The sequence below is a fragment of the Podarcis pityusensis genome (assembly GCF_964106645.2).
Source record: "Podarcis pityusensis genome assembly, chromosome: 13".
Taxonomy (NCBI): domain Eukaryota; kingdom Metazoa; phylum Chordata; class Lepidosauria; order Squamata; family Lacertidae; genus Podarcis; species Podarcis pityusensis.
The window spans coordinates 52,668,510-52,693,819 of NC_138038.1; the positions used below are offsets into that span (position 1 = coordinate 52,668,510).

Sequence of the window (25,310 nt, forward strand, 5' to 3'; positions counted from 1 at the left end):
TGGAGGAGACTCTTGAGAGTCCCATGGACTGCGAGAAGATCAAACCTCTCCATTCTGAAGGAAATCAGCCCTGAGTGCTCACTGGAAGAACAGATCGTGAAGCTGAGGCTCCAAGACTTTGGCCACCTCATGAGAAGGGAAGACTCCCTGGAAAAGACCCTGATGTTGGGAAAGATGGAGGGCACAAGGAGAAGGGGACGACGGAGGATGAGATGGTGGGACAGTGTTCTCGAAGCAACCAGCATGAGTTTGACTAAACTGCGGGAGGCAGTGGTAGACAGGAGTGCCTGGCGTGCTCTGGTCCAGGGGGTCACGAAGAGGCGGACACGACTAAACGACACAGTAACAACAACAACAAGGAAAAGTGGGAGGTTCCGGGATCAGTTCAGAAACTGGGACGGTTTCTGTCAATCCGGGACTGTCCCTGGAAAATTGGGATACTTTGAGGGTTTGTCTCCCCCTGGGCTCCCTCCCTTGGGGGTTCCCTGGCTGGTGCCTCCTACCATTCAATGGCATCCAGGCAGTCCATGGCAAGACTTTGAACTGCGGAACTCCCTGCCACAGGAGTCAGTGATGGCCACGAACCTGGATGGCTTTAAAAGAGGGCAGGACAAATTCATGGAGGGGGAGAGGGCTATTGATGGCTCCACCCCCATCATTCAGCCCAGACGCTGAGGTCCAGCTCCGAGGGCCTTCTGGCAGTTCCCTCCCTGTGAGAAGCCAAGTTACAGGGAACCAGGCAGAGGGCCTTCTCGGTGGTGGCGCCCGCCCTGTGGAACGCCTTCCCTTCAGATGCCAAGGAAATAAACAACCACCAGACTTTTAGAACACATCTGAAGGCAGGCCTGTTCAGGGAAGTTTTTAATGTTTGATGTGCTTTTAATGTTCTGTTGAAAGCTGCCCAGAGTTGCTGGGGAAACCCAGCCAGATGGGCGGGGTAGAAATAATAAATTATTATTATTATTATTATTATTATTATTATTATTATTACTCCTCCTAGCCAAAATGGCTCTGTCCTGCCTCCACGGCTGGAGGCAGCGATGCCTCTGAATTCCCTCCTGGAAACCGCAGGAGGGGAGAGCGGGTCTTGTGTTCGAATCCTGATTGCGAGTTTCCTACCATGGGCATCTGGGGGAGAACAGGATGCTAGATGGCGCTCTTCTGAGCAGCGTTCAAAATCAGCCACGCTCCAGGTGCCTTTTGCACCTGACTATCGGCCACCTTGGCAACAAAGGTCCGTATAGTTAAACCATGGTTTTCCCAGTAGTGATGGATGGAAGTGAGAGCTGGACCATAAAGAAGGCTGATCGACGAAGAATGGATGCTTTTGAATTCTGGTGCTGGAGGAGACTCTTGAGAGTCCCATGGACTGCAAGAAGATCAAACCTCTCCATTCTGAAGGAAACCAGCCCTGAGTGCTCACTGGAAGGACAGATCCTGAAGCTGAGGCTCCAAGACTTTGGCCACTTCATGAGAAGAGAAGACTCCCTGGAAAAGACCCTGATGTTGGGAAAGATGGAGGGCCCAAGGAGAAGGGGATGACGGAGGACGAGATGGTGGGACAGTGATCTCGAAGGGACCAGCATGAGTTTGACCCAACTGCGGGAGGCAGTGGAAGACAGGAGTGCCTGGCGTGCTCTGGTCCAGGGGGCCACGAAGAGGCGGACACCACTAAACAACTAAACAACAACAAATCGGCCACCTGTGACCAGGTGAAGATGCCCGGGCGCCCATCCTGACGTCTCCACCATCTTGTGGATCCTTGGAGCTGGACTGTTTCCGCACACTCGTACCCCCGTCCCGTAGAATTCCATCAGCTATATTTTCTCTGCAGAATTGGAACGAATTTCCGGAACCAAAACGCTTTTTCTGCGCGGCCTGAGAAGGTGTCCTCACCCTTAAGTAAAAGAGGTAGGGACGGGCCGATATATACCGTATTTTCCCGTCTATAAGACGATGTTTCACCCCTAAAAACGAATGTCAAAAATTAGGGGCCGGATAGATATACACGGATAGCGTCGAGGGTAGACTGGCAATTGGTTGTCGCCCCAAAAATCGGGGGGGGGGGTGTCTTATAGGCAGAAAAATATGGTATGTGGGCAGTACCTGGATCAATAATAATAATAATAATTTATTATTTGTACCACCCCATCTGGCTGGGTTTCCCAGCCACTCCAGAAGCGAGAATCAATCACAGCCAGTCCATCGTTTGAAAAAATAAGACTTTACAGCCGCCTTGCCCCAAAATGGCAACTGGACATTCCGTTTTGGCGACTAACCTTGGTTTTAGGAGCCATTTGGCACCTAGATTATACATCTGAGTTTCTAACCCTGCTTCTGAGGTTCTTGCGTATTGTGGTGGGCCTCTGTGGGGCGGGTGTTTGTGGCCCTGTCCTTCATCGGTTCCCCTCCTGTTGAAAAGGTCGTGTCCAGAGATCAGAACAGTGCTATGGTGTCCCGCAGGGTCCATTCTCTGAAAACCGATGGCTTAATATCTCGCCGTCATTTGGGGGTAAAGACTGCTACCGGCACGCTTCTCTAGCAGAGCCTTATGGATCAGGCTTATCTTAGTCCAGCATTCTGTTCTCACAGTGGCCAACCGGGTGCCCATCGTAGGAAACCCGCCTTCAGGATTCGAACACAAGACCCGCTCTCCCGTCTTGTGGTTTCCGGCAACTGGGATTCGGGAACATTTGTGCCTCAATCCACAGAGGCAGAGAGCGTTCAGACAGCTGAACCTCCGGCGCTTAGTGAATTCTTTTTAAAAAATAAAAATAAAATCCAGCAAGCTTTCTGGTTGAATTCTGGTTTTAGCTCATTTTTATTTTCATTGCCCTGAGTTTTTTCCAGAGACGGCTACGTTTAAGCGGGATGCGAATTTGCCTAAATAGATAAATAGGTACAGCGTTGCCCTGGGCTTCTTTGGGAGGGAGGGAGGGCGAGAACAGAAATTTAATAAAGAAATAAAATAAAAACGGGCCTCTATCTCAACCGTGTCAGCGCAGCCAAGCTTCCATCAGCCCAACAATTACACTGGCTGGGTGCTGGAGTCCCAAACAGCTGGAAGGCATCAGGCTGGGATTTGGCTAACGCATGTAAGAAATAATATTATTACAATTATATATGTGTTGCATTTATATCCCACCTTTTCCCTCTGAGGATCTCAAGGCGGCACAGGCAGGGTTCTCCCCTCCCTCATTCCAACAGCCCTGTGAGGTTGTTGTTGTTGAGTCGTTTAGTCGTGTCTGCCTCTTTGTGACCCCCTGGACCAGAGCACGCCAGGCACTCCTGTCTTCCACTGCCTCCCACAGTTTGGTCAAACTCATGCTGGTAGCTTTGAGAACACTGTCCCACCATCTCGTCCTCCATCGTCCCCTTCTCCTTGTGCCCTCCATCTTTCCCAACATCAGGGTCTTTTCCAGGGAGTCTTCTCTTCTCATGAGGTGGCCAAAGTCTTGGAGCCTCAGCTTCAGGATCTGTCCTTCCAGTGAGCACTCAGGGCTGATTTCCTTCAGAATGGAGAGGTTTGATCTTCTTGCAGTCCATGGGACTCTCAAGAGTCTCCTCCAGCACCAGAATTCAAAAGCATCCATTCTTCGGTCATCAGCCTTCTTGATGGTCCAGCTCTCACTTCCATACATCACTACTGGGAAAACCATGGCTTTCACTATACGGACCTTTGTTGGCAAGGTGATGTCTCTGCTACCCTGTGAGGTAGACTAGGTTAAGAGAGGGGAAGTGGTGGGCACAGCTTCACAGCCAAGTAATAGTAACAACAACAACAACAAATTTATTTATACCCCGCCCTCCCCAGCCAGAGCTGGGCTCAGGGCGGCTAACAGCAGTAAAATCACAGTAAAAACATAACAGGGGAAAAAGAGAGGGGGAGAGAAAAAAGGAAAAGGGAGGGGAAATTAAAATACAGGATAAATTCAATTTAAGATGCAGCCTCATTTTAAAAGGAGCCCATAGATCAAGACCATAAGGGGAGGGAAACATAAGGGTCAGACTGAGTCCAAACCAAAGGCCAGGCGGAACAGCTCTGTCTTGCAGGCCCTGCGGAAAGATGTCAAGTCCCGCAGGGCCCTGGTCTCTTGGGACAGAGCGTTCCACCAAGTCAGGGCCAGTGCTGAAAAGGCCCTGTCCCTAGTTGAGACCAATCTAACCTCCTTGTGACCTGGGACCTCCAAAGTGTTGTCATTTGTGGACCTCTCCGCGGGGCGTATCAGGAGAGGCGGTCCCGTAGGTACGTGAGTCCTAGGCCACATCGAAGTAGGGGGACTTCACCCCTGGTCTGCCCCATGCCCCAGTTGAGCGCTCTAACCACTACGCAACACTGCCTCTCATCAAGCACTGGAGGCTTTCTCATGGGAAGGGAGCTGGTTGGACCAAGGTGCCTCTGGCAAAGGCGAGGCGGTCGGGTAGTCGGCGGCTCTAAAAGGCAAATAATAATAATTAGCAGTAATAATTAGCATTTATATAGTGCTTTCGAAAGGCAGAATGGTTGATATTATTATAATTTGCCCGATTATTCTTCATAATAATGCTGGTTGTGTGGTGGGGATGAAGTGTCTTGATTTGTTTTTTCGCGGGGAGAGGGAATCGTTTGAATCCACCGATGATGCCTTTGTTTCCACGCTGCTGACGAGGCAAAAACCAATAAGTGAATTGTAGAATTCTAGAATGGTGAGGTTTCCCAGGGGTCATCTAGTCCAACCCACTGAAAATGCAGGAATCCCAGCAAAAGCATCCGTGACAGATGGCCACCTGACCTCTGTTTAAAAGCCTCTAGCGAAGGAGAACCCAAGGGAGAACGCTCCATTACGGTCAGAAAGTCCTTCCTCCTGTTCTGTCGGGATCTCTTTGCTTGTCATTTGAATCGACTCGGATCCTGCCCTACGGAGCAGGAGAAAGCAAGCTTGCTCCATCTTCCTTATATTAGCCATGAGATATTTGGTGAGATATTTTGGCGCTGTGGGTTAAACCACAGAGCCTAGGGCTTGCCGATCGGAAGGTCGGCGGTTCGAATCCCCGCAATGACGGGGTGAGCTCCCGTTGCTCGGTCCCTGCTCCTGCCCACCTAGCAGTTTGAAAGCACGCCAGTGCAAGTAGATAAATAGATACCGCTCCAGCAGGAAGGTAAACAGCATTTCCGTGCGCTGCTCTGGTTCGCCAAAAGCGGTTTAGTCATACTGGCCACATGACCCGGAAGCTGGACGCCGGCTCCCTCGGCCAATAAAGCAAGATGAGCGCCGCAACCCCAGAGTTGGCCACGACTGGACCTAATGGTCAGGGGTCCCTTCACCTTTATACATGCACAATGGGACACTGATGGCGCTGTAGGTTAAACCACAGAGCTCAGGGCCTGCCAATCAGAAGGTCGGCGGTTCGAATCCCTGTTGCTCGGTCCCTGCTCCTGCCAACCTAGCAGTTCGAAAGCACACCAGTGCAAGTAGATAAATAGGTCCCGCTCCGGCGGGAAGGTCAACGGCGTTTCCGTGCGCTGCTCTGGTTCGCCAGAAGCGGCTTAGTCCTGCTGGCCACATGGCCTGGAAGCTGTACGCTGGCTCCCTCGGCCAGTAAAGCGAGATGAGCGCCGCAATCCCAGAGCCGGTCACGACTGGACCTAATGGTCGGGGGTCCCTTTACCTTTACCTTTACCTATCTCCTCTTAGTCTCCTCCTCCTCAGGCTAAACATACCCAGTTACTTCAACCATTCCTCATCAGGCTCAGTTTCCAGACTCAGTGCTTTCCATCAGCTTCGGCCAGTGGCCCAGCTACACCCCTATCTGGACAGGGATAATAATAATAATAATAATAATAATAATAATAATAATAATATTTTATTTATACCCCGCCCTTCCTGGTTCAAAAACTGGGCTCAGGGCGGCTAACGACAAATTTAAAACACTTAATTGTAAAAGCAGCATAAAGCACAGTCTAAAAACATGAATAACAATAAAATTCAAAGTTCAGAAATCAATTTAGGGGAAATCCATCTAATAAATGTTAGATAATCACCAGGGCTAGCTGGCTGAATTAGTCCTACTTGGCCAGTGAAAAGGCCAGGGGAGAATTAGCTGTGGGGTCTCAGAGCGGGTAATCTTCATAAAACGGGAGGGAGAGGGAAGGGAAGGGAAATAAAAGATCAGGCTGAATTCAAATTAAAAGCCAGGCGGAATAGCTCTGTCTTCAAGGCCTGGCGGAAGGAGGTTACATCCTGCAGGGCCCTGGTCTCCTGGGACAGAGCATTCCACCAGGTCGGAGCCATCACTGAGAAGGCCCTGGCCCTGGTGGAGGATAGTCTGACTACTGTTGTCTATGCTCTGGTAACCTCAAAGTTAGATGACTGCAATGCGTTCTACATAGGGCTGCCTTTGGAAACTTCAGTTAGTGCAGAATTCAGCAGCCAGGTTGCTCACCAGAGCAAGACGGTTTGAGCATATTTCACCGATCCTGGTCCAACTGCACTGGCTACCAATTACCGGTAGTTTCCGGGTCCAATTCAAAGTGCTGGTTTTGACCTATAAAGCCTTAAACAGCTCAGGACCGCAGTACCTCAAGGACCACCTCTTCCCATAATAACCTGCCCGGACCCTGAGATCATCTTCTGAGGCCCTTCTTTGTGTTCCTCCTCCTCGAGTTGTCAGGAGGGTAGCAACACGAGAACGGGGCCTTTTCTGCAGTGGCTCCCTGTCTGTGGAATGCTCTCCCCAGGAAAGCTTGCCTGGCGCCTTCATTATACACCTTTAGGCACCAGGCAAAAACGTTCCTTTTTCTCCAGGCCTTTGGTTGATCTTCTTGACATCCAACACACTTTTAGAATGTGGCTCTTTTTGGGGTTTTTTAAATAGGTTTATTGTTTTTGGTTTGATTTTATATGTTGTGCTCTTGTTGTGAACCGACCTGAGACCTCCGGGTATAGGGCGGTGCGTAAGTTGAGTAAATAAAAGAAATAAATCATTTTGGGCACCCTCCTCTGCACACCCTCTTGCTTGCCCACATCCTTCTTAAACTGTGGCACCCAGAACTGGATCCAGGACTCCAGTTGTGGTCTGGCCAAGGCAGAACAATGTGTGATATCTTAGTTTATTTTTGGTCTTTGTGGAAGCCGCCCAGAGTGGCTGGGGAAACCCAGCCAGATGGGCGGGGTACAAATAATAAATTATTATTATTATTCCTTCGATTGAGACTGATGCAGCCTGGAATAGCGTTAGCTGTTTTTGCTGCTGCATCACACTGACAACTCACTCTTTGACATTCGCCCCTTTGGATAGAAAGATCGTGGAATTGTAGAATTCTCTTTGTCTCTCAAAATTGGAATCGCCACCCATTCGACCTGCCCAGGGCCGGATTTAGGTTTGATGAGGCCCTCAGCTACTGAAGGTAACGGGGCCCTTTAAATGTCCAGCTGTCCTTTGTCAACAGCAAATTGTCGCTGGTTTTTTAGTGTTGAATATACGCTATACAGTCATACCTCAGGTTACAGCCACTTCAGGTTGTTTATCAGGTCGTGGACCGCCGAAACCTGGAAGTACCGGAACGGGTTACTTCCGGGTTTCGGCAGCCGCGCATGCGCAGAAGCGCTAAACCGTGCTTTGCACATGCGCAGAAGCGTCGAATCGCAACCCGCACGTGCGCAGGCGCGGGTTGCGGACACTGTGGGTTGTGAATGTGCATCCCACACGGATCACGTTCATAACCCGAGCGTCCACTGTATGGTCATTTATGGACCTAATAGGTATCTCAAGCCATTCACCCATGTTGTCCTGCAACCAGTCCATGCAGAATGTAGGTACCCTATATATAGAAAGGAGCAAACCCAGGATATTTTAGGGAGCAGGCGGGACCCACGACTTACATCCTAGGAGCCTACACAACACAAAACACTGTTGCTGTCTGTAAAAAGGGTAAAGGGGACCCCTGACCATTAGGTCCAGTCGTGGCCGACTCTGGGGTTGCGGCACTCATCTCGCTTTACTGGCCAAGGGAGCCGGCGTACAGCTTCCGGGTCATGTGGCCAGCAGGACTAAGCCGCTTCTGGCAAACCAGAGCAGCGCACAGAAACGCCGTTTACCTTCCCGCCGGAGTAGTGCCTATTGATCTACTTGCACTTTGAGGTGCTTTCGAACTGCTAGGTGGGCATGAGCAGGGACCGAGCAACGGGAGCTCACCCCGTTGCGGGGATTCGAACCGCTGACCTTCTGAACGGCAAGTCCTAGGCTCTGTGGTTTAACCCACAGCGCCACCCGCGTCCGTTGCTGTCTGTAGGTTTTATTTTATTTGTTTTTTATCTTATATTTTGGAAATGTACATCCAGGTTTTTTTTCCCTTTACATTTTTTGGGGGCCCCCAAGAGAGTGGGGCCCTAAGCTATAGCTTGTTTAGCTTATACATAAATCTGGCAGTGGCCCTCTGCCCTGGTCCCATTCACAAGAAGCCTCCACCAGGAGCCCACCCATTCCTCCCTCTGGCCACCCTGACCCCTCCGTTGAGGCACTGCAAGGCGGCACCCTCCAGACACGCAGGAACGCAATTCTCAACATCGCCTTGTGCCACACACCCACTATGCTCTCATCAGCCTCCCAGAGGGTCATGGGAGTTGTAGTCCCAGCCTGCTGGGAACTGTTAACGGAGAAATCTGAGGGCTCCCTTGGACATAAAACAAGGACACCAGCCAGGAATACCAGAGCAAAACAGCAGCCAGTAGGCTTGGTCTTGATTGAAGGCTGTCGCCACAGGACTCCCACCTGCCACCAGGTGCAACAAGATGGATGCCCTGAACAAAAGAGAACCCAAACTTTTATTAGCTGCTAATCCCCATGTTACACCCCCCCCAAACTACATCACAGTTACATCATGAAAGGGGAGGTCTCATGGCAGTAATCTGAGCATCCTAGACCCTGCCCCATGGTTCTCCTTGCCCTCCACCAAACACCCATCAAGTGGAACAAAAGAGATATTCACATTTCCCTGTTTCCCAGCCAAGTTCATCACATCCTTTTGTCTTCATCTGGGTTTGTTCTTTCTGGAATGGCTACCTGTCTGGCACTCAGGTATCAGGATGCCAGGGATTATCCCTCAGGCAGAGGGGCTGCTGAGGAGCTGAGCTCACATGTCTTTATGAGTTTCTGAAGTTTTCCCAGTGAACCAGTACATAGATACATTGATCAGTGAATTCTTACATTTGGTATCGTGCAGTAGAGGCCCTTTGAATAGATAGAAAGAAACTGTGATGAAGTGTTTTGTGGGGACAAATCACAAAAGTCACAAAAGCGATTGTGCTGGTTTTGGTAGTGGGCTGCATGTGCAGGATATCTGCTAGAGGGGCAACCCCCCCCAACCTATACACAAATTCCTGCAACAGCATCTGCGCCACAGCAGCTGCCTCGACTTCCCCTGCGTCGAAGCGTCCGTCCGTCTGTCCGTCGGCAGTTCTGATGGCGTCGGGTTCTGGCATGCGCTCCCAGCACCGCCCCCCCCTTTCTCTCTGGGCCTTTTGGATTCTCCCAGACGCAATTTGGTACTAATTACACGTTCCTGCCTCTAATTGCCACATTGTGAATGATAAACAAAAAACTCCAGTTTTATTTAATTAAAGACCTGGTAGAATCCACCGGGGAGAATTGGTACGGTTGGAAAAGGGGAGGCGGGGGAGAGGACGCCGTTTCTCCCAGTGCAGCGCAGAATCCCGCGGGGATTGGTTTCGGTGTGGGAAATGATCCGCGCTCCGATCTGCTCAGGGTGGATGTTCAAGGGACGGTGTGTTTGTGCCCCTGACCCAGAATGGCTGCTTACCTGCGTGTGGTAACGCAAAAGCACACCTGGTTTGGGAAGAAATCAGAATTGAAGGAGGGCATGTCCAGGAAAGTCCATGAGAATTAAAAAGGTAAAGGTAAAGTGACCCCTGACCATTAGGTCCAGTCGTGACCGACTCTGGGGTTGCGGCGCTCATCTCGCTTTACTGGCCGAGGGAGCCGGCGTACAGCTTCTGGGTCATGTGGCCAGCAGGACTAAGCCGCTTCTGGCGAACCAGAGCAGCGCACGGAAACGCCGTTTACCTTCCCGCCGGAGCGGTACCTATTTATCTACTTGCACTTTGACGTGCTTTGGAACTGCTAGGTTGGCAGGAGCAGGGACCGAGCAACGGGAGCTCACCTCGTCGCGGGGATTTGAACTGCCGACCTTCTGATTGGCAAGTCCTAGGCTCTGTGGTTTAACTCACAGTGCCACCTGCGTCCACCCATGAGGATTACCTGTGGCCAAAGTGGTCTGTCCTTCCTTCAAGGTTTTTAAACAGAGGTTGGATGGCCATGTGTCCTGGAGATTTTAGCTGAGATTCCTTCATTGCCAGGGGCTGGACTAGATGACTCGTGGGGTCCCTACGATTCTACGCGTCTTTGAATCAGAAGGTTCCCCCTACGCAGGAATCTCAGCATCCCTGACAGATGGCCGTCCGACCTTTGCTTATAAATCTCCAAGGAAGAAGAGCCCATCAATTCTTCTGGCAGTCTGTTCCACTGTCGAACAGCTCCTGCTGTCAAAAACTTCTTCCTGGTCGGATCCCTTGAATCTGTTGGTTCTCCTCCCTTGTAACGCTGGAACCAGCGGACGTTCGGAGAAGCCGAGGGTCGGGCTATTTGGGACGGATAATAGGAAGTCCTTCAGCATGTAGTTAGACGGTGGAACTCCCTGCCACAGGAGCCCACTGGGATGGCTTTGAAAGAAGATTGGACCTGTTCGTGGAGAAGGAGAGGGCTGGTGTTGCCTGCTGCGTTCTGCCTCTGTGGTTGGAGGCAATAAATAGTTCTGAATCCCAGTTGTGTGGAACCTCAGGAGCGGGAGAGCGAGTCTTGTGTTCGAATCCTGCTCGTGGGTTTCCCAGAATGGGCATTTGGTTGGCCACTGTGAGAATAGGACGCCAGCCTAGATGGGCCGCCAGCCTCATCCTTACGTTCTCATGTTGCATTTGGTTTCGCGGCCCATCACTCCCGACGGAAGGCGAAAAATGGAAGTGTGGTTAATAGAATAGTTGTGCAAGGAGGCAGAGGAGATGTTTCATCCCAAATGGACTTGTTTTCCCTTAAGGGAACGGAGGTGCCTGGGGTGAGGCAGGGTGCGCCTGTTCTCCCCACACACACACACTCCACAAATCCCCAATCGCCCCTTTCCCTGTTTGTCCTCAACTCCCTCTTCGCAGGAAGTGTGAAGCGCATGACGCATTGTCACGTAATCATGCATAATCTACATAATGTCAATATGCAGATCGGTTCCCAAGCAAAAAAAAAAAAGATTTTGGAGGTGAGTGGGCAGTACTTTGGGGGAAGGTAAAGGTGTTTTGGGGATGGGAGCTGTGTGTACTGTACATTTAAAGCACATCCCCCCCCTCCAAGAATCCTGGGAACTGTAGTTCGCCCCTTCCGGAACTATAACTCCCAGCACCCTCAAAGGAAAACTACAGTTCCCATAATCCTTTTTTTTTTTTTTTTTTTAAAGGGGTGAACTATGCTTTAAATCTATGGTGTGTCCATTTTACGCAAAGAAAACTATTTGAGGGGTGAATGATTGGAGGATGGCTTCTTTCTGAAAACCCCTTTCTTTCTCTCTTTCTCTCCACCCATCCTGCCTTGTTTCCTTTCCGTTTCTCTCCTTCTGCCTCTTATTCACCCTTCCCTTCGATTCCCCCACCCCATCTCTTGACCTCTAGGTGCGTTTCTCAAGTCTGGCTGGACGCTTCCCGCTCTCCCGGGCCACGATGGAACGCAACAGACGCCTTTCCTCTGCCGGAAAACCCTCCTGCGATTCTCGCTAAGACCTCCGGGCTTCCTAATCCTCTCCTCTCGGGCCGCTCTCCTGGTGGTTATCTCCTCTTCCACTGCTGCTGCTCCGGCGGACACCCGGCTCGCCTCCCGCGCCCCTTTCCTCATCCCTCCTCTTCGCCTGCTCCTCGCGCGAGGACGCTCCTTTCTCTCCCTTCCCCTGGCCCGCCCTCCCAGAATCCGTCGCCCGCCACCCCACCGCCGCGTCCGCCATGTTCCTCCCGCCTTCGAGGCTCGTCTTGCGGGTGCTGAATCTCCGCACGGGCTCAGCCGTCCTCTTCTGGCTCCTGGGCCTGGCGCTGCGCTCCTTGCCCCTCTCGGGGCAGAAGCCGGAGGACAAGTACCCGGTGGTGCCCACCAACTACGGCAAGCTGCGGGGAATCAAGAAGGACCTCAACAACGAAATCCTGGGTCCCGTGGTGCAATACCTGGGCATCCCCTACGCCACGCCGCCTGTGGGCGAGAGACGCTTCCAGCCCCCCGAGGCGCCCGCGTCCTGGTCCGAGGTGCGAAACGCCACCGCCTTCGCTCCCGTCTGCCCCCAGAACATCCACGGCATGCTCCCGGGGATCATGCTCCCGGTGTGGTTCACTGAAAACCTGGAGATTGTGGCGGGGTACGTCCAGAACCAGAGCGAAGACTGCCTGTACCTCAACATCTACGTCCCCATGGAGGACGGTAAGGGTGCAAAAGGGGGGCGGGCGAGCGGACACGGGCGAGCCCCCCCCAACCCTCCCCTCAGCTGTCTCGCATCTCTCCCCACTCTCCTCTCCAGCGTCGTAGGTCAGGGAACCTCACTCCCCGCTTAACACCGCAATCCCTTCTTTGAAATAATAATAATCGCCACCAGAATCCAATCCTCGTCTTTAGCCCTGGCCGCCTCCCCTGCGCTGCTAACCGGAAACCCCTCCAATCGCTAGCTTCCCAGAAACAGTTTGAGCAGCGCCTCTGGGCATGTGCAGAGTGCTTTTTGCGACCGGAAGAGCTCCGCAGGATCGGAGCAGCGAGACCAGCATGCTTTAGTTTATAATTTTTTAAAGAACAGTTTAGTTCAGGCGTATGGGATGGTCTAAACCACCGAGCCTAGGGCTTGCCGATTGGAAGGTCGGAGGTTCGAATCCCCGCAATGATGGGGTGAGCTCCCGTTGCTTGGTCCCTGCTCCTGGCAACCTAGCAGTCCAAAGCACGTCAAAGTGCAAGTAGATGAATAGGTACCACTCCAGCGGGAAGGTAAATGGCGATTCCGTGTGCTGCTCTGGTTCACCAGAAGCGGCTTAGTCATGCTGGCCACATGACCCAGAAAAACTGTGAACAAACGGCTCCCTTGGCCAATGAAGTGAGATGAGCGCCACAACCCCAGAGTTGTTCGCGACTGGACCTAATGGTTAGGGGTCCCTTTACCTTTTTAGTTCAGGCATAGGCAAACTCGGCCCTCCAAATGTTTTGGGACTAAAATTCCCATCATCCCTGACCACCGGTCCTGTTAGCTAGGGATCATGGGAGTTGTAGTCCCAAAACAGCTGAAGGGCTGAGTTTGCCTATGCCTGGTTTAGTTGAACGAGCTTGGTTGGTTAGAGCGTAGTACTGGTGACACCAAGGTTGCGGGTTCGATTCCCCCCCATCAGGGTCGGGGGCACATCCCTGCATTGCAGCGGGTTGGACTAGATGACCGCTAGGGCCCCTTCTGACTCTCTGGTTCTATGAGTCTGATGGGAATTGATTGACTGATTACAATGTGGAAGGGAAAACAAAAAGCAGGTGGAAATGGATAAGGGTATACTGTGCTATTATTATAAAAGTTAACCGTGGCAATTACGGGCAACTCCTCATCTGTGCGCGCAGACCAGGCGCCGCAAAATAAATAAATGATTTGATTCCAGCCCAGAAGTGGCAGGAGAGAGCGGGGAAATCCTCGTGGCTCGCGAGGAGACCCTTCCCAGAGCCCGAAGAGGATGCCAGTGAGCCAAATGTCCAGAAACAAATGTTTAATAGGCTAATAATAATAATAATAATAATAATAATTTCAAAATGCATGCTGTTCTCGAACTGGCCAGGTCGATGCCCCCCATAGGAAGCCCACAAGCAGAATATAAGAATCCTAGAATGGTAGCGTTGGAAGAGACCCTGAGGGTCATCTAGACCAACCCCCTGCAAAGCAGGATTTTTTTGCCCAGCGCAGGACTCGAACCCACAACCCTGCGATCAAGAGCCTCGTGTTCTCCCGACCGAGCTGTGCCGGTAGCCCGAAGGCCAGGCCAAGGGCTCACCCAGGCCAGCATCGTCTTCTCGCTGTGGCCAAACAGACGCGCCTTGCGGGGAAACCCGCAAGCGGGTCCCGAGTTCGAGAGCAACCCTCCTCTCCTGTGGTTTCCAGGATTCAGAAGCAGAGCCTGCATCTTTCACCCTCAGGCTCACCCTGAACGCACAGCTGCTCTCCTTTGGGGAGTCATGAAAATCCTGATTTCATTTTGTTTTTTCAAGCTAGGGTCGAATAAGCGCAGGATTCGCTCTCCCCAAAACGGACTGGGGCTTGTGAACCCGAGTTTTTCTTCTTCAGATCATAGCATTGGACGTTGGGACCCCATGAGTCATTTAGTCTCCGCTAAAGAATGCCTGGCAGGTTCTCATCCATCATCTACAAAGAAACGGAAGGCTGACTTCCTGTTTAGACCTTCCCGTTTCAGTACCAAATTGAAGTAAATTTTTAAGTCCAATTCCTTTCTGCTCGCAAGTCCTTATTTAAAGTCCAATTGTTCAAAGTTTAAGTACTCACGGGTGCTTATTTTAGAAGCCAAATTGTCCCAGGAAAAAGGCAGCGCTCTCCGGCAACGGCTGTGCGGCTTCGCTCCACGGAAGAAGCAGTTCACTCTCAGCACCGCGCCACTTCCCCCTCTTCGCTTCGGAGCCCGTTAGTGGGTTCCTTTGCGGGTTGGGGGGGCGCTAAGGGTGCCCGCCGAGTCCCATGGTCACAGGCTTCATCCGCCTGTGATTTTTAAAAGGGTCCCCGCTTCGCCGTAGCGGAAAAGACCCGTTTCGCGCGGAGCTAGTCCCTCCAGATCAGAGGGAGTCCGCCATTGCCGATGGCGCCACCCCGGAAGTCCCATCCAGCCCCTATTTAAGAACCTCAGGTGCATCGCAGAATCCTGCCAGATGGTGCAAATAATAAAACTATTATTATTATTATTATTATTATTATTATTATTATTATTCTACCAACGGAGCTATCCCAGTCTCAGACCAAACTGGCCGATCTAGCAGAGCGTTCCCAGCACGGACTGGCAGCAGCGGCTTGCTAGGGCTCCCGGCAGGGCCCTTTACCTATCCAGAGATCGTACCCGGAGCCTTCTTCACTCCAAGCAGCTCTCCCCCTGAGCAGCTCGAAATGTACAAAGACAGCAAAATGCCTTCTATCTAAAGCCAGACCTCTGCAAGCTACTTAGCTCAGTGCAGCCTACACGGGCCGGCAGCAGCCCTGCTTTCAGGCACTGGAAGGGGGGGATCCCAGGCCTACTCGAAGACGCTCCCCCAGGATGGAGCCTTCTACATGCCAAGCAGGTGTCCCGCCACTAAGCTGCGACCTCGGGTCTAGCGATGAGCTTCATCCCTCCAGGAACAAGGGCTCCTCTCCCCAAAAAACCCAGGGTGCTCTGGCTCCCAGAATCCTTTGCTGCGGCCCTTTGGGGACTCCCCAAGGCCATTTTTCCCCCACCGCCAGGTCCTGTCCGAGCGACGCTCGCCCTACAACCACCCCACTAACTTCAGGGTCGGGGGGCTTTGCCGGTCGGGGCGGAGAATGGCAAGGAATGGCCTGGCCTTAGGGCTACTGGCACAGCTCGGTCGGTAGAGCACAAGGCTCTCGATTGCAGGGTTGTGGGTTCGAGTCCTGCGTTGGGCAAAAAAATCCTGCTTTGCAGGGGGTTGGACTAGATGACCCTCAGGGTCCCTTCCAGCGCTACCATTCTAGGATTCTTGCATTCTGCTTGTGGGCTTCCTATGGGGGGCATTGATCTTGCCACTTTGAGAACAGGATGCATTTTGGAATTATTATTATTATTATTATTATTATTATTAGCCTTTTAAACATTTGTTTCTGGCCACAATTTGAGTTGAATTAATTTTAATGAAATGATTTTAGAATGTTGTCTTATTTTATTGTTGTTAGCCGCCCTGAGCCAGGCTTTGGCTGGGGAGGGATATAAATAAAATTTATTATTATTATTATTATTATTAAGGGAGGGAGAACACTCCGCAAAAAGCAGGGGATGGCGAGAAAGAGGAGGAGGAGGAGGAGAAACCAGCTGCTGCTTCTTCCCCCCCCCAAACGCCACCCCTTCCATCTCCCACCAAGCCATCCCTCTCTCTTTTTGCAGCATCGCTAAGCCAGTTTCCTTGGCAACGGCCGGGAAGGGGGGGGTTCCATTTAAAGAAGGGGGGGTGAGCAAATCCCAGAGCACTAGGCGAAAAAAACACACACAAGCATCGGAGCGTCTCCCCCCCCCCCCCCGTGTGGGGCACCTGCTCCTGGCAGAGGCAGCCGCTGTTCCTACACCCCCAACCCCAAACTCTGCCCCTCGCCCCCCCACCCCCTGCCTCACATCTTCTCTCTCTCTCCCTCCCTCTCTTTCTCCCCTCCGTGCGACACGCTTTCCCCCAGCTGCCGCCTGGGGCGTCGCAGAGAAATGTCAGGTCCCATTTGGGAACCCTGCCTGCTGCTTCTCGCCCCCCCAATCTCCCTCACCTGAGCGGCAAAGGCTCTCGCGTCTCCCTGGTTCAGCCTCCGCAAGGATGCCCTCACCTGTCCTCACCTGGAGGAGGCCGAGGCAGCGGGGATGCAATAGTTCCAACAGATATAAAAACATAATAAAAGCATTTAAAAAAAACACCCATTCCCTATACAGTGGTACCTCGGGTTAAGTACTTACTGTATATTTTGCTCTATAAGACTCACTTTTTCCCTCCTAAAAAGTAAGGGGAAATGTGTGTGCGTCTTATGGAGCGAATGCAGGCTGCGCAGCTATCCCAGAAGCCAGAACAGCAAGAGGGATTGCTGCTTTCACTGCGCAGCGATCCCTCTTGCTGTCCTGGCTTCTGGGATTCAGAATATTTTTTTTCTTGTTTTCCTCCTCCAAAAACTAGGTGCGTCTTGTGGTCTGGTGCGTTTTATAGAGCGAAAAATACGGTAATTCGTTCTGGAGATCCGTTGTTAACCTGAAACTGTTCTTAACTTGAAGCACCACTTTAGCTAATGGGGCCTCCTGCTGCCGCCGCGCTGCCGGAGCACGATTTCTGTTCTCATCCTGAAGCAAAGTTCTTAACCCGAGGTAATATTTCTGGGTTAGCGGAGTCTGTAACCTGAAGCGTATGTAACCTGAAGCGTACGTAACCCGAGGTACCACTGTACAGTCGTACCTCGGGTTGAAGTAACGGAGCGCGTTACTTCCGGGTTTCGCCGCTCGCGCATGCACAGGCGGTCAAAATGGCTCCACGCGCATGGGCGGGAGCGACGAATTGCGACGCGCAGGCGCGGGTTGCGCTCGCTTCTGGGTGCGAACGGGGCTCCAGAACGGATCCCGTTTGCATCCAGAGGTACCACTGTACAGGATTGCTTTCGGACGGCTCGGGGGTCAGATAACTCCACACCCTCCAACATTTCTCCAGTGGAAATAGGGACGTCCTAAGGAAAAGCGGGAGATTCTGGGATCAAATCAAAAAACCGGGACGGCTTCTATAAATCAGGGGCGTCCTGGTAAATAGAGAAACTTGGAGGGTCCGGAATAGAAAACACAAGCATCTTGGTCCCAAAGGTTTCACAGCTGGGGATAACACTGGAAAATAAGGACTCTTGGAGGGTCTGGAGTGGGGGTAAGAGAGGCCCACAGGAGGAGAAAGGGGTCTCAGATGAGGGTTGGTTGGTTTGGGTTTTGGGGTATTTTTCCTGGACAATCTGAGCAGGTTACAGGCGGATTTAATGCCAGGCCCGATCTGGGATAATCTTCATTTAAAAAGGAGCCAGTAACTGGAAGCCCCATAACTGAATCTGCCCCAAAGTGCGGTTTCCCAAACGTGGGTCTCCGCGACTACAATTCCCATCATCCCCCACCGCTGCTCTTGCTAGCTGCGGGCGATGGGAGTTGTAGTCCAGCTGGAGACCCACGTTTGGGAAACACTGGCCTAGAAGGGCCACGTTCATGTCGTTCGCAGAGTGCTTTAAAGTCATGGCTTCCCCCCCAAGGAATCCTGGGAACTGTAGTTGGGTTGAGGGTGCTGAGAGCACAGAGGAAAAACCCCCAGAGTTCCCTGGGAAGCGGTGTTGGAGGTCAAACAGGCATGTCTTCTCCCAAGGGATTCTGGGAGATGTAGTTTGCCGAGCGCGGTGAGGAGACCCTGCAGTCCCCACTCATGGAGAGACCATTCCCAGAGTGGGTTAACAGCCAATCCCTCTTCCCAGGGAATTCTGGGAATTGCAGTTCTCTGAAGGGAATAGCGGGGGGGGGGGTCTCATCACAACTCCCTTAGCAAACTGCAGCTCCCAGAATCCTTTGGGGGAAGCCATGACTGTTTAAAACGGTATCGCAGCGCTTTTAACATTCGGCACGAAGACAGCCTAGGTGGGCCATTGGCCGGATCCTGCAGCCTGGATCTTTTGATGTTCCTGTTTGATAGGGAAGTCCCACCCGCCCCCCCCCCCCCCCCATTTAGGGAAGTTTTTAATGCCTGTTGTTTTATTGTATTTTTAATATTTTGTTGGAAGCTGCCCAGAGTGCCTGGGGAAACCCAGCCAGGTGAGCAGGGTAGAAATATTATTATTATTATTATTATTATAGCAGGCAGCTGTAGGAAATGTGCATGGAAGCCTGGACCTCCTCAGAGTAACCCCTCTGGACAAATTTTCTTTAAACTATATATTTTTAAATTAAAATTTCCCCAGGATGGGGCTCAAGGCGGCTTACAGATAAAAATAAAGGAATGCAGATAAAGTTTGTCTGTATGGATGCTGAAATTCAGTTTTGAGGGTCAATTCCACCCCTCCCCAATAGTGGAAAATAATCTTCACCCACTCACCCGACATTTATGGCAAAATTTAATCTCAGGGACACCTCCGCCGCAGTCTCCCCCAATCTTTCGTTCCCTCTAGGCATCAGACTACAACTCCCATTATCCCTGACCGCTGGCATGTTGGATGGACTCGATGGCAGATAAAATTTCCCCAAAATCTGGAGGGCACCAGGTTGGCAAAGGCTGCTATAGGCTCAGGGCGATTTAATATCTGTGTCCGTCCCAGTGCACCCTGGGAAATGTGAGCCGGTGCGGACAAGATGATAATAATAATAATAATAATAATAATAATAATAATAATAATAATTTTTATTTATACTCCGCCCTCCCCAGCCAAGGCCGGGCTCAGGGTGGCTAACAAGCAAGAATAAAAACAAATTGAATGAATACAACTTAAAAACAAGGTTAAAATACAACATTAAAATATTGAAACATTAAAATATTAAAATGCAGCCTCATCACAGGAGGAGAAGGAAAAAGAAAGAGGGGGAGGGAATCAAATTGGCTCCAAGCCAAAGGCCAGGTGGAACAACTCTGTCTTATAGGCCCTGCAGAATGTCCGGGGCTCACCCCAAACTATAACTCCCAGGGAGTAGGATAGTTAAAAGCAACAGGAGCGTGGCAGAGGTAGCCCACTTTGGGTCTGATCCAGTGGGAAGCATTCATATAGAATAACAGAAGCTGGAAGGGACCCCAGGGGTCATCTACTCCAACGCCCGCAACCACAGCTAAATTCCATCAGATCGGGTCCTTTGATAAGTAGCTCAAGGCGGCTGGGTTCACCTACCTTTAGGTAAAGGTAAAGGGACCCCTGACCATTAGGTCCAGTCGTGACCGACTCTGGGGTTGCGACGCTCATCTCGCTTTACTGGCCGAGGGAGTCGGCGTACAGCTTCCAGGTCATGTGGCCAGCAGGACTGAGCCGCTTCTGGCGAACCAGAGCAGCGCACGGAAACACCGCTTACCTTCCCGCTGGAGCGGTACCTATTTATCTACTTGCACTTTGAGGTGCTTTCGAACTGCTAGGTTGGCAGGAGCAGGGACCGAGCAACGGGAGCTCACCCCGTCACGGGGATTCAAACCGCCGACCTTCTGATCGGCAAGTCCTAGGCTCTGTGGTTTAACCCACAGCGCCACTCGCATCCCCTTCACCCACCTTTGGGTCGGCCCAAACACCAGCAGCCTCCTCTTTCCCTTTCTGTTGTTGTTCTCTGCACGAACGGCCGTTAACCTCCGGAACTGCCTGCCACAGGAATTCCCGAGAGAGTCAAGAGAGAAAGCCGCACTTTGAATTGTGGGCGGGTGGAAGAAGAGAGGGGCGATGTCAGGGCAGAGAGGCAGGATCCACGGGCTTGTCCCGAGAGAGTAGCGCAGGTCAGGAGGGTGAAGGGGCACTTGTGGTTAGCCCCTTCCCTCCCTCCTTCTCTCCCTGTTTTCCGCTCTCCCGCTCTGCCCTCCCTTTCGCTGCTCTCTTTATATAGCAGAGGATGCTGGTGCCCCGGGGCGAATCGCCAGCCCGTGAAAAATCCTTCTGTCTTAATCTGCAAATGCCCAGTTCCCCCATCACATCAGGGAGGAAAGGGAGATGCCAGCCGTCGCGCTGCCCCAGATTTCGGCCGGCGGAGCTGAGCCGGGCACGGCGCCAATCCCTTCGCCTCTCCTTCCCCTGTCCCCCAAAACTCCCCCTCTCGGCATAGGATTTCCCTTCGGTTGCAAGTCCCCCTCCTCAGATACTCTGCCGCCTTCCTGGCAAACTCTCTTGGGAATTCCTGTAGCAGGGAGTTCCAAAGATCCACAGGGGCCTGCTTGCATTGCTCGGGAGCTGGAAAACCCTGGCCTTCCGTGTCTCCTCCTTGGGGATGCAGGCTAACGCCTCTCTCCTCCCTTCCGCGGGCTTAAGAGTCTGACCCCCTTCTCCCGGAAGGCACAGGATCGGCCTCAGTGGGGCCCTGTGGGGCATCGACATCTCCTTTGGCCCCTTCCTCCTCCAGCTCAGCACTCTTCAGGCGGCGCCGTCTGCCCGTCTGTCGACACCTCCTCCTCCAGCCACAGGGGGTTGAGATGGATGACCGCACGGGTCCCTTCCAACGTCCTGCGGCTTTGCTGCAGCCACACACACCCCCTCTCCCATCTGCCTGCCAAATCCCGTCTCGACGCCTCCTTCCCGTGGCCCGCTGGGCTCTTGGCTTCGCCTCGGAGAGATAAACCGTTTCTCTAGGACACCAAATTAAAAAGAGCTCCCGGTTCGCTCTGCTTTCTGTCGCTTCCCTCTCTAGTCACCATCCTCATCCTCTTTGCCTCCCGGTTCCTTCCTCCCGCGTCTTCCGGAAGGATGCTTGGGACGCAGGCAGGAGTCCGACGGGTGTAGCTTCCGCGCACAGTTCTGCCTGGGGAGGGGACTGCACCTGTGGAATGCTTGCTTGCTCATAGAATTGTCCAGATGGAAAAGGGACCCTGAAGTGCCATCTAGACCAACCCTCTGTAATGCAGGAGTCCTGCCCACAGCCACCCGTGGCTGGACTCGAACCGCCAACCTTCCGGTTAGCAGCCAGGCGAACTGACCCTCTGTGTCCCTGAGAAATGATGTCACACACCGGTTAAAGGCCGTAAGAACCAAAAACGACAACCACGACCCAGGAAGCGGGTTAGTGACTCGACTTTGGAATCAGCACCCTTGGGAGAAAAAGTCTCAAAAAAGCATATTTATTTCATTTTATTTAAAAGCGCTTAGCATTTTTTAGCATTTCTAAGCGGTTACACGAGGAGATGTATCCGTTTATTAAATTTCCTCACAGTCGTACCTGGGAACTCGAACGGAATCCGTTCCGGGAGTCCGTTCGGGTTCCGAAACGTTTGGGAACCAAAGCGTGGCTTCCAATTGGCTGCAGGAAACAGCTCCTGCAGCCAATCGGAAGCCCCGTCAGATGTTCGGCTTCCGAAAGGACGTTCAGAAACCGGAACGCTCACTCCCAGGTTTCGATCATTCGGGAGCCGATTTGTTCTGGAGCCAAGGCATTTGAGATCCAATTTATGACAGCATCCGAGGATCACAAAGGCATTTTGCAAAATAAAAATGCACAATATAATAACCAGTACTTTTTTTCTGGAGGTACGCAAAGCCCACATTTTGTGAATCTTTGTAGAGTCATACTTCGGGTTACAGACGCTTCAGGTTGCGTTTTTTCGGGTTACAGACTGCCAAAACCCGGAAGTACCGGAATGGGATACTTCCAGGTTTCGGCGGTCGAGCACGCGCAGAAGCGCTAAATCGCGCTTTGCACATGCGCAGAAGCGCCGAATCGCAACCTGCGCGGATCACGTTCGCAACCCAAGCGTCCCCTGTACTTTTGTCCATTTGCTGTGTTTCTGTCCCTCGATTTGAAGTACAAAATGGTGATTTTTCTCGAGTCAAAACAAGAGAACCCCCCAAGCATTTTCTTCAGGAAAAAAGCACGGATGATAACAAAACAGGACAGTTTTTGCAGGCACACAGGTTTCCTAAGACGCTGGTTTCCAATTTAAAGATCCAGCAAGTCCCTTGCGAAGAGAGGAATTTGGTGTGGCCCTTAAGTAAGTGAGCTTGTCTGCCCTCTCCCCGGCCGGTGTCCCAGGGGTGTTGAATGGTAATGAAATTTGGAAAGGGAGCCCCAAATATCATCTAGTGCAACCCTCCTGCGATGCAGGAAAATCGCATCTTGCAGGGTCCCTTGCAGATGGTTGTAGACTTGAAAGGGACCAGCAGCGGTCATCTAGTCCAATCCGCTCCGATGCAGAAACTGCAAGCAAAGAATCCCTCCCTCCCAGGTAGTCCATATGGTTCTGTTATCCATTTCAGGATCTAACCCACCACCCACCCACCCCTCCCAACCTGGTGCGTCTCTAACCAACTTTTAATTTCACAGCATCCGGTTTCTCTATAATTCTGTGTCATATATATAAATCTATTATATATATATATATATATATATATATATATATATATATATATGCTTTTTTCGGTGGGGGGGGGAAGGAAAAATAAAAATATCCCAGCAACATCAGCAACACACACACACAAGCCCAGGAGAGAAAAAAAACCTTTAAAAAACGAAAATTGTTTGTATTTTGCTAAAAGAAAGAAAAGAAATATTGCTTTTTTCCCTTTTTGCTGAAGCAGACGAGAAACAAAACGCAAAAACCGATCTCTTTTTTTTCTTGATCTTTCTCTCTCTTTTTACCCCCTTGTCCCATTTTTCTTTTTTCTTCTTTTTTCTTGCTCTTAGGTCCGCTCACGAAAAAGCGTGAGGAGGTGTCAACTAACAATCCCTCTCCAGACGAAGGTATTTTTCCTGCATGTTTCACAAATCTTGCTTTTTTAAAAAAAACAAAAACAAAACAGAAACAGAAACAAAATATTTTCCTTTTTTTTTTTTGGTTTTGGTTTTTTGGTTTTTTACTTCTTCTTCTTTTTAAATATATATATATATTGATTAAAAAAGAAAAGAAAAGAAACCAGAACAAATAATATATAAACTTTTGGAAAAAAAGCAACCCTTCCCCCCCTCTTTTTTCCTTTTTTTGGGAAAGCACCCCCCCCCTTTCTTGTTTTCCAGAATCATCACAATTTTCGCTTCCTTCTTTCTTTATCTTTTCCTCTCTTTTTTTCTCCTCCTTTTTTTTGGAAGGGAAACAAACAATAATAATAATTACAATACTGCCCCCCCCAATCCATTTAGGGCCAGATGATTTACTGAGATTTAGAAGAATTTTTATTGCAAAGGGAAGAATTTCATTTGGGATTTGGGCGTGTGCTTGTATTTGTGGGTGTGGGGTGTGGGGCTGGTGTCCCCACCAAAGCAAACCAAGCTTTGGGCCTGTTTCCCATAATCCTCCTCGCTCACAAATTCCAAAACAAAGTGGCTTTTTTTTGGGTGGAGAAAAGCCCACGGGGGGTATTTTCTGAACTTGGCAACTTTTAATTCATTGTGAGAGAGGAACGGGCTTCGTGGGACGGGACTCTGGTGTTGTTCTCTGGTTCCCATTGTTTTCTTGCCTTTACGAACTTAAAAATATATATATTTGGGTTATTTTTTCCTCAACCAGGGTGTCCCTCAAACAAGCCATCACCACCCCTTAAAAGTCCCCAGTTGTGAAAGCGGAAGATTTCTTGTCACTCCCAAACTGACGGAATTAAAGCAGGTGGTGACCCAATTTCCCTCGTGCCCATTTTACAGAAAAGTTGCTTTGCTCCCTTGTTTTCTTGCTCAGCAGCCGAGAACGGCTTTCCTCAACCAGATGTCGACGTACTACAACTCCCATCAGCCCCAGCCAGCGTGGCCCAATGGCCCAGGGGGATGATGGGAGTTGGAGTCCAACGAGACCTGGCTCCCCTTCCGCCGCTTTGCACCCGGGCGGTGTGGGAATTGTGGCAAGAAAGGAACTAGAGAGTGAAGGAATTGTAGGTGCTTTGACTGTTTGGTTAACAGGATACGCCCACAGCTTCTCGTAAGAAATGTTGCCTAATTGGGAGAAACGCAGGGAAAAAAACACGCCTTGTGGCTTTTTTGCCCATCTAAGCCAGTGTTACCCGTTCTGGCTGGCAGCATCTCTCTGGGTCCCTGGCTGTTTCCTTGTTCCCTTTTAAAACAGAGACTCTGTCAGGGTTTGAACCCGCAACCGTCTGCATGCAAAGTGCTCTGCCCCCCTTGAGCAAAGGGGGCCAACCCCCAAAGCTAACCGATAAATACTTTTATGTGATAATTTCACCGATTTAGGGTGCAATGATGCGCCCGTTTAAAGACCAAAATAAGTTAAGAATTATTTCCCTTTTTTGCCCCGCTCAGCAGTGGCCTTACTGTTTTCCATCGCCTTTTGCCCCAAAACAATCAGACGGCTGTGTTTCGGGTGTCCCTGCGGAATTATATCTCTCACTGATGTGGCCATGCAGGGAATTTTCGTGAAATTTTCGGAGGAGAGAGGGGGAAGTCTCGCTGAAAAGCAGGCCTCGAATATCTTCCCACTCTCCCCCTTTTCTTTTTTTGCAACCACAGCCCTTTATTTCGCCAGGACTAGAACGGCGCTGCTGAGAGTTCTAATTTGAGGAAAGAAAATGCAGGAAAGGGTTTGGGGTTTTGCGTTGTTTTTTAAAGGGTCCTGCAGCAAATTATTACGCAGAGGGAGCAGGAACTTGGTGGACTGGACTATTTTGGGTTTATTAGATGGAGCGGAGAAATTGGACTCGTGGGTCCTGGTGTACGCGGAGGGTTATTTCGTACCAACAAGAGTCCAAACTGCAACTCTCCCCCGGGTATTTTAATCCCGTGTAGGAAAAGAAAAATGAGCCGAAACGGTGGGAAATCCTCTGCTGTTAGCAAAATTTGCACACTGGTTGTGGTTCCAGCCTCTCTTTGCAAAGTTATGCAGACCGTGTTTGCTCGTAAATGAGCTACTGGATA

General features: G+C 51.0%; 1 protein-coding gene across 2 annotated transcripts in view; it reads left to right on the forward strand.

The window, feature by feature from the left end:
* The window catches only part of NLGN2 (neuroligin 2), a 74,602-nt gene that overhangs the window by 15,024 nt on the left and 34,268 nt on the right, over positions 1–25,310 (forward strand). The window contains exons 2-3 of one of the 2 annotated variants that reach the window (XM_080979721.1): positions 11,709–12,498; positions 23,139–23,195. In XM_080979721.1, coding sequence (XP_080835847.1) covers positions 12,033–12,498; positions 23,139–23,195 — 523 coding nt within the window. In that variant the 5' untranslated portion in view covers positions 11,709–12,032. The remainder of the gene's footprint in view (positions 1–11,708; positions 12,499–23,138; positions 23,196–25,310) is intronic. The other variant, XM_080979722.1, reaches the window with a different exon arrangement.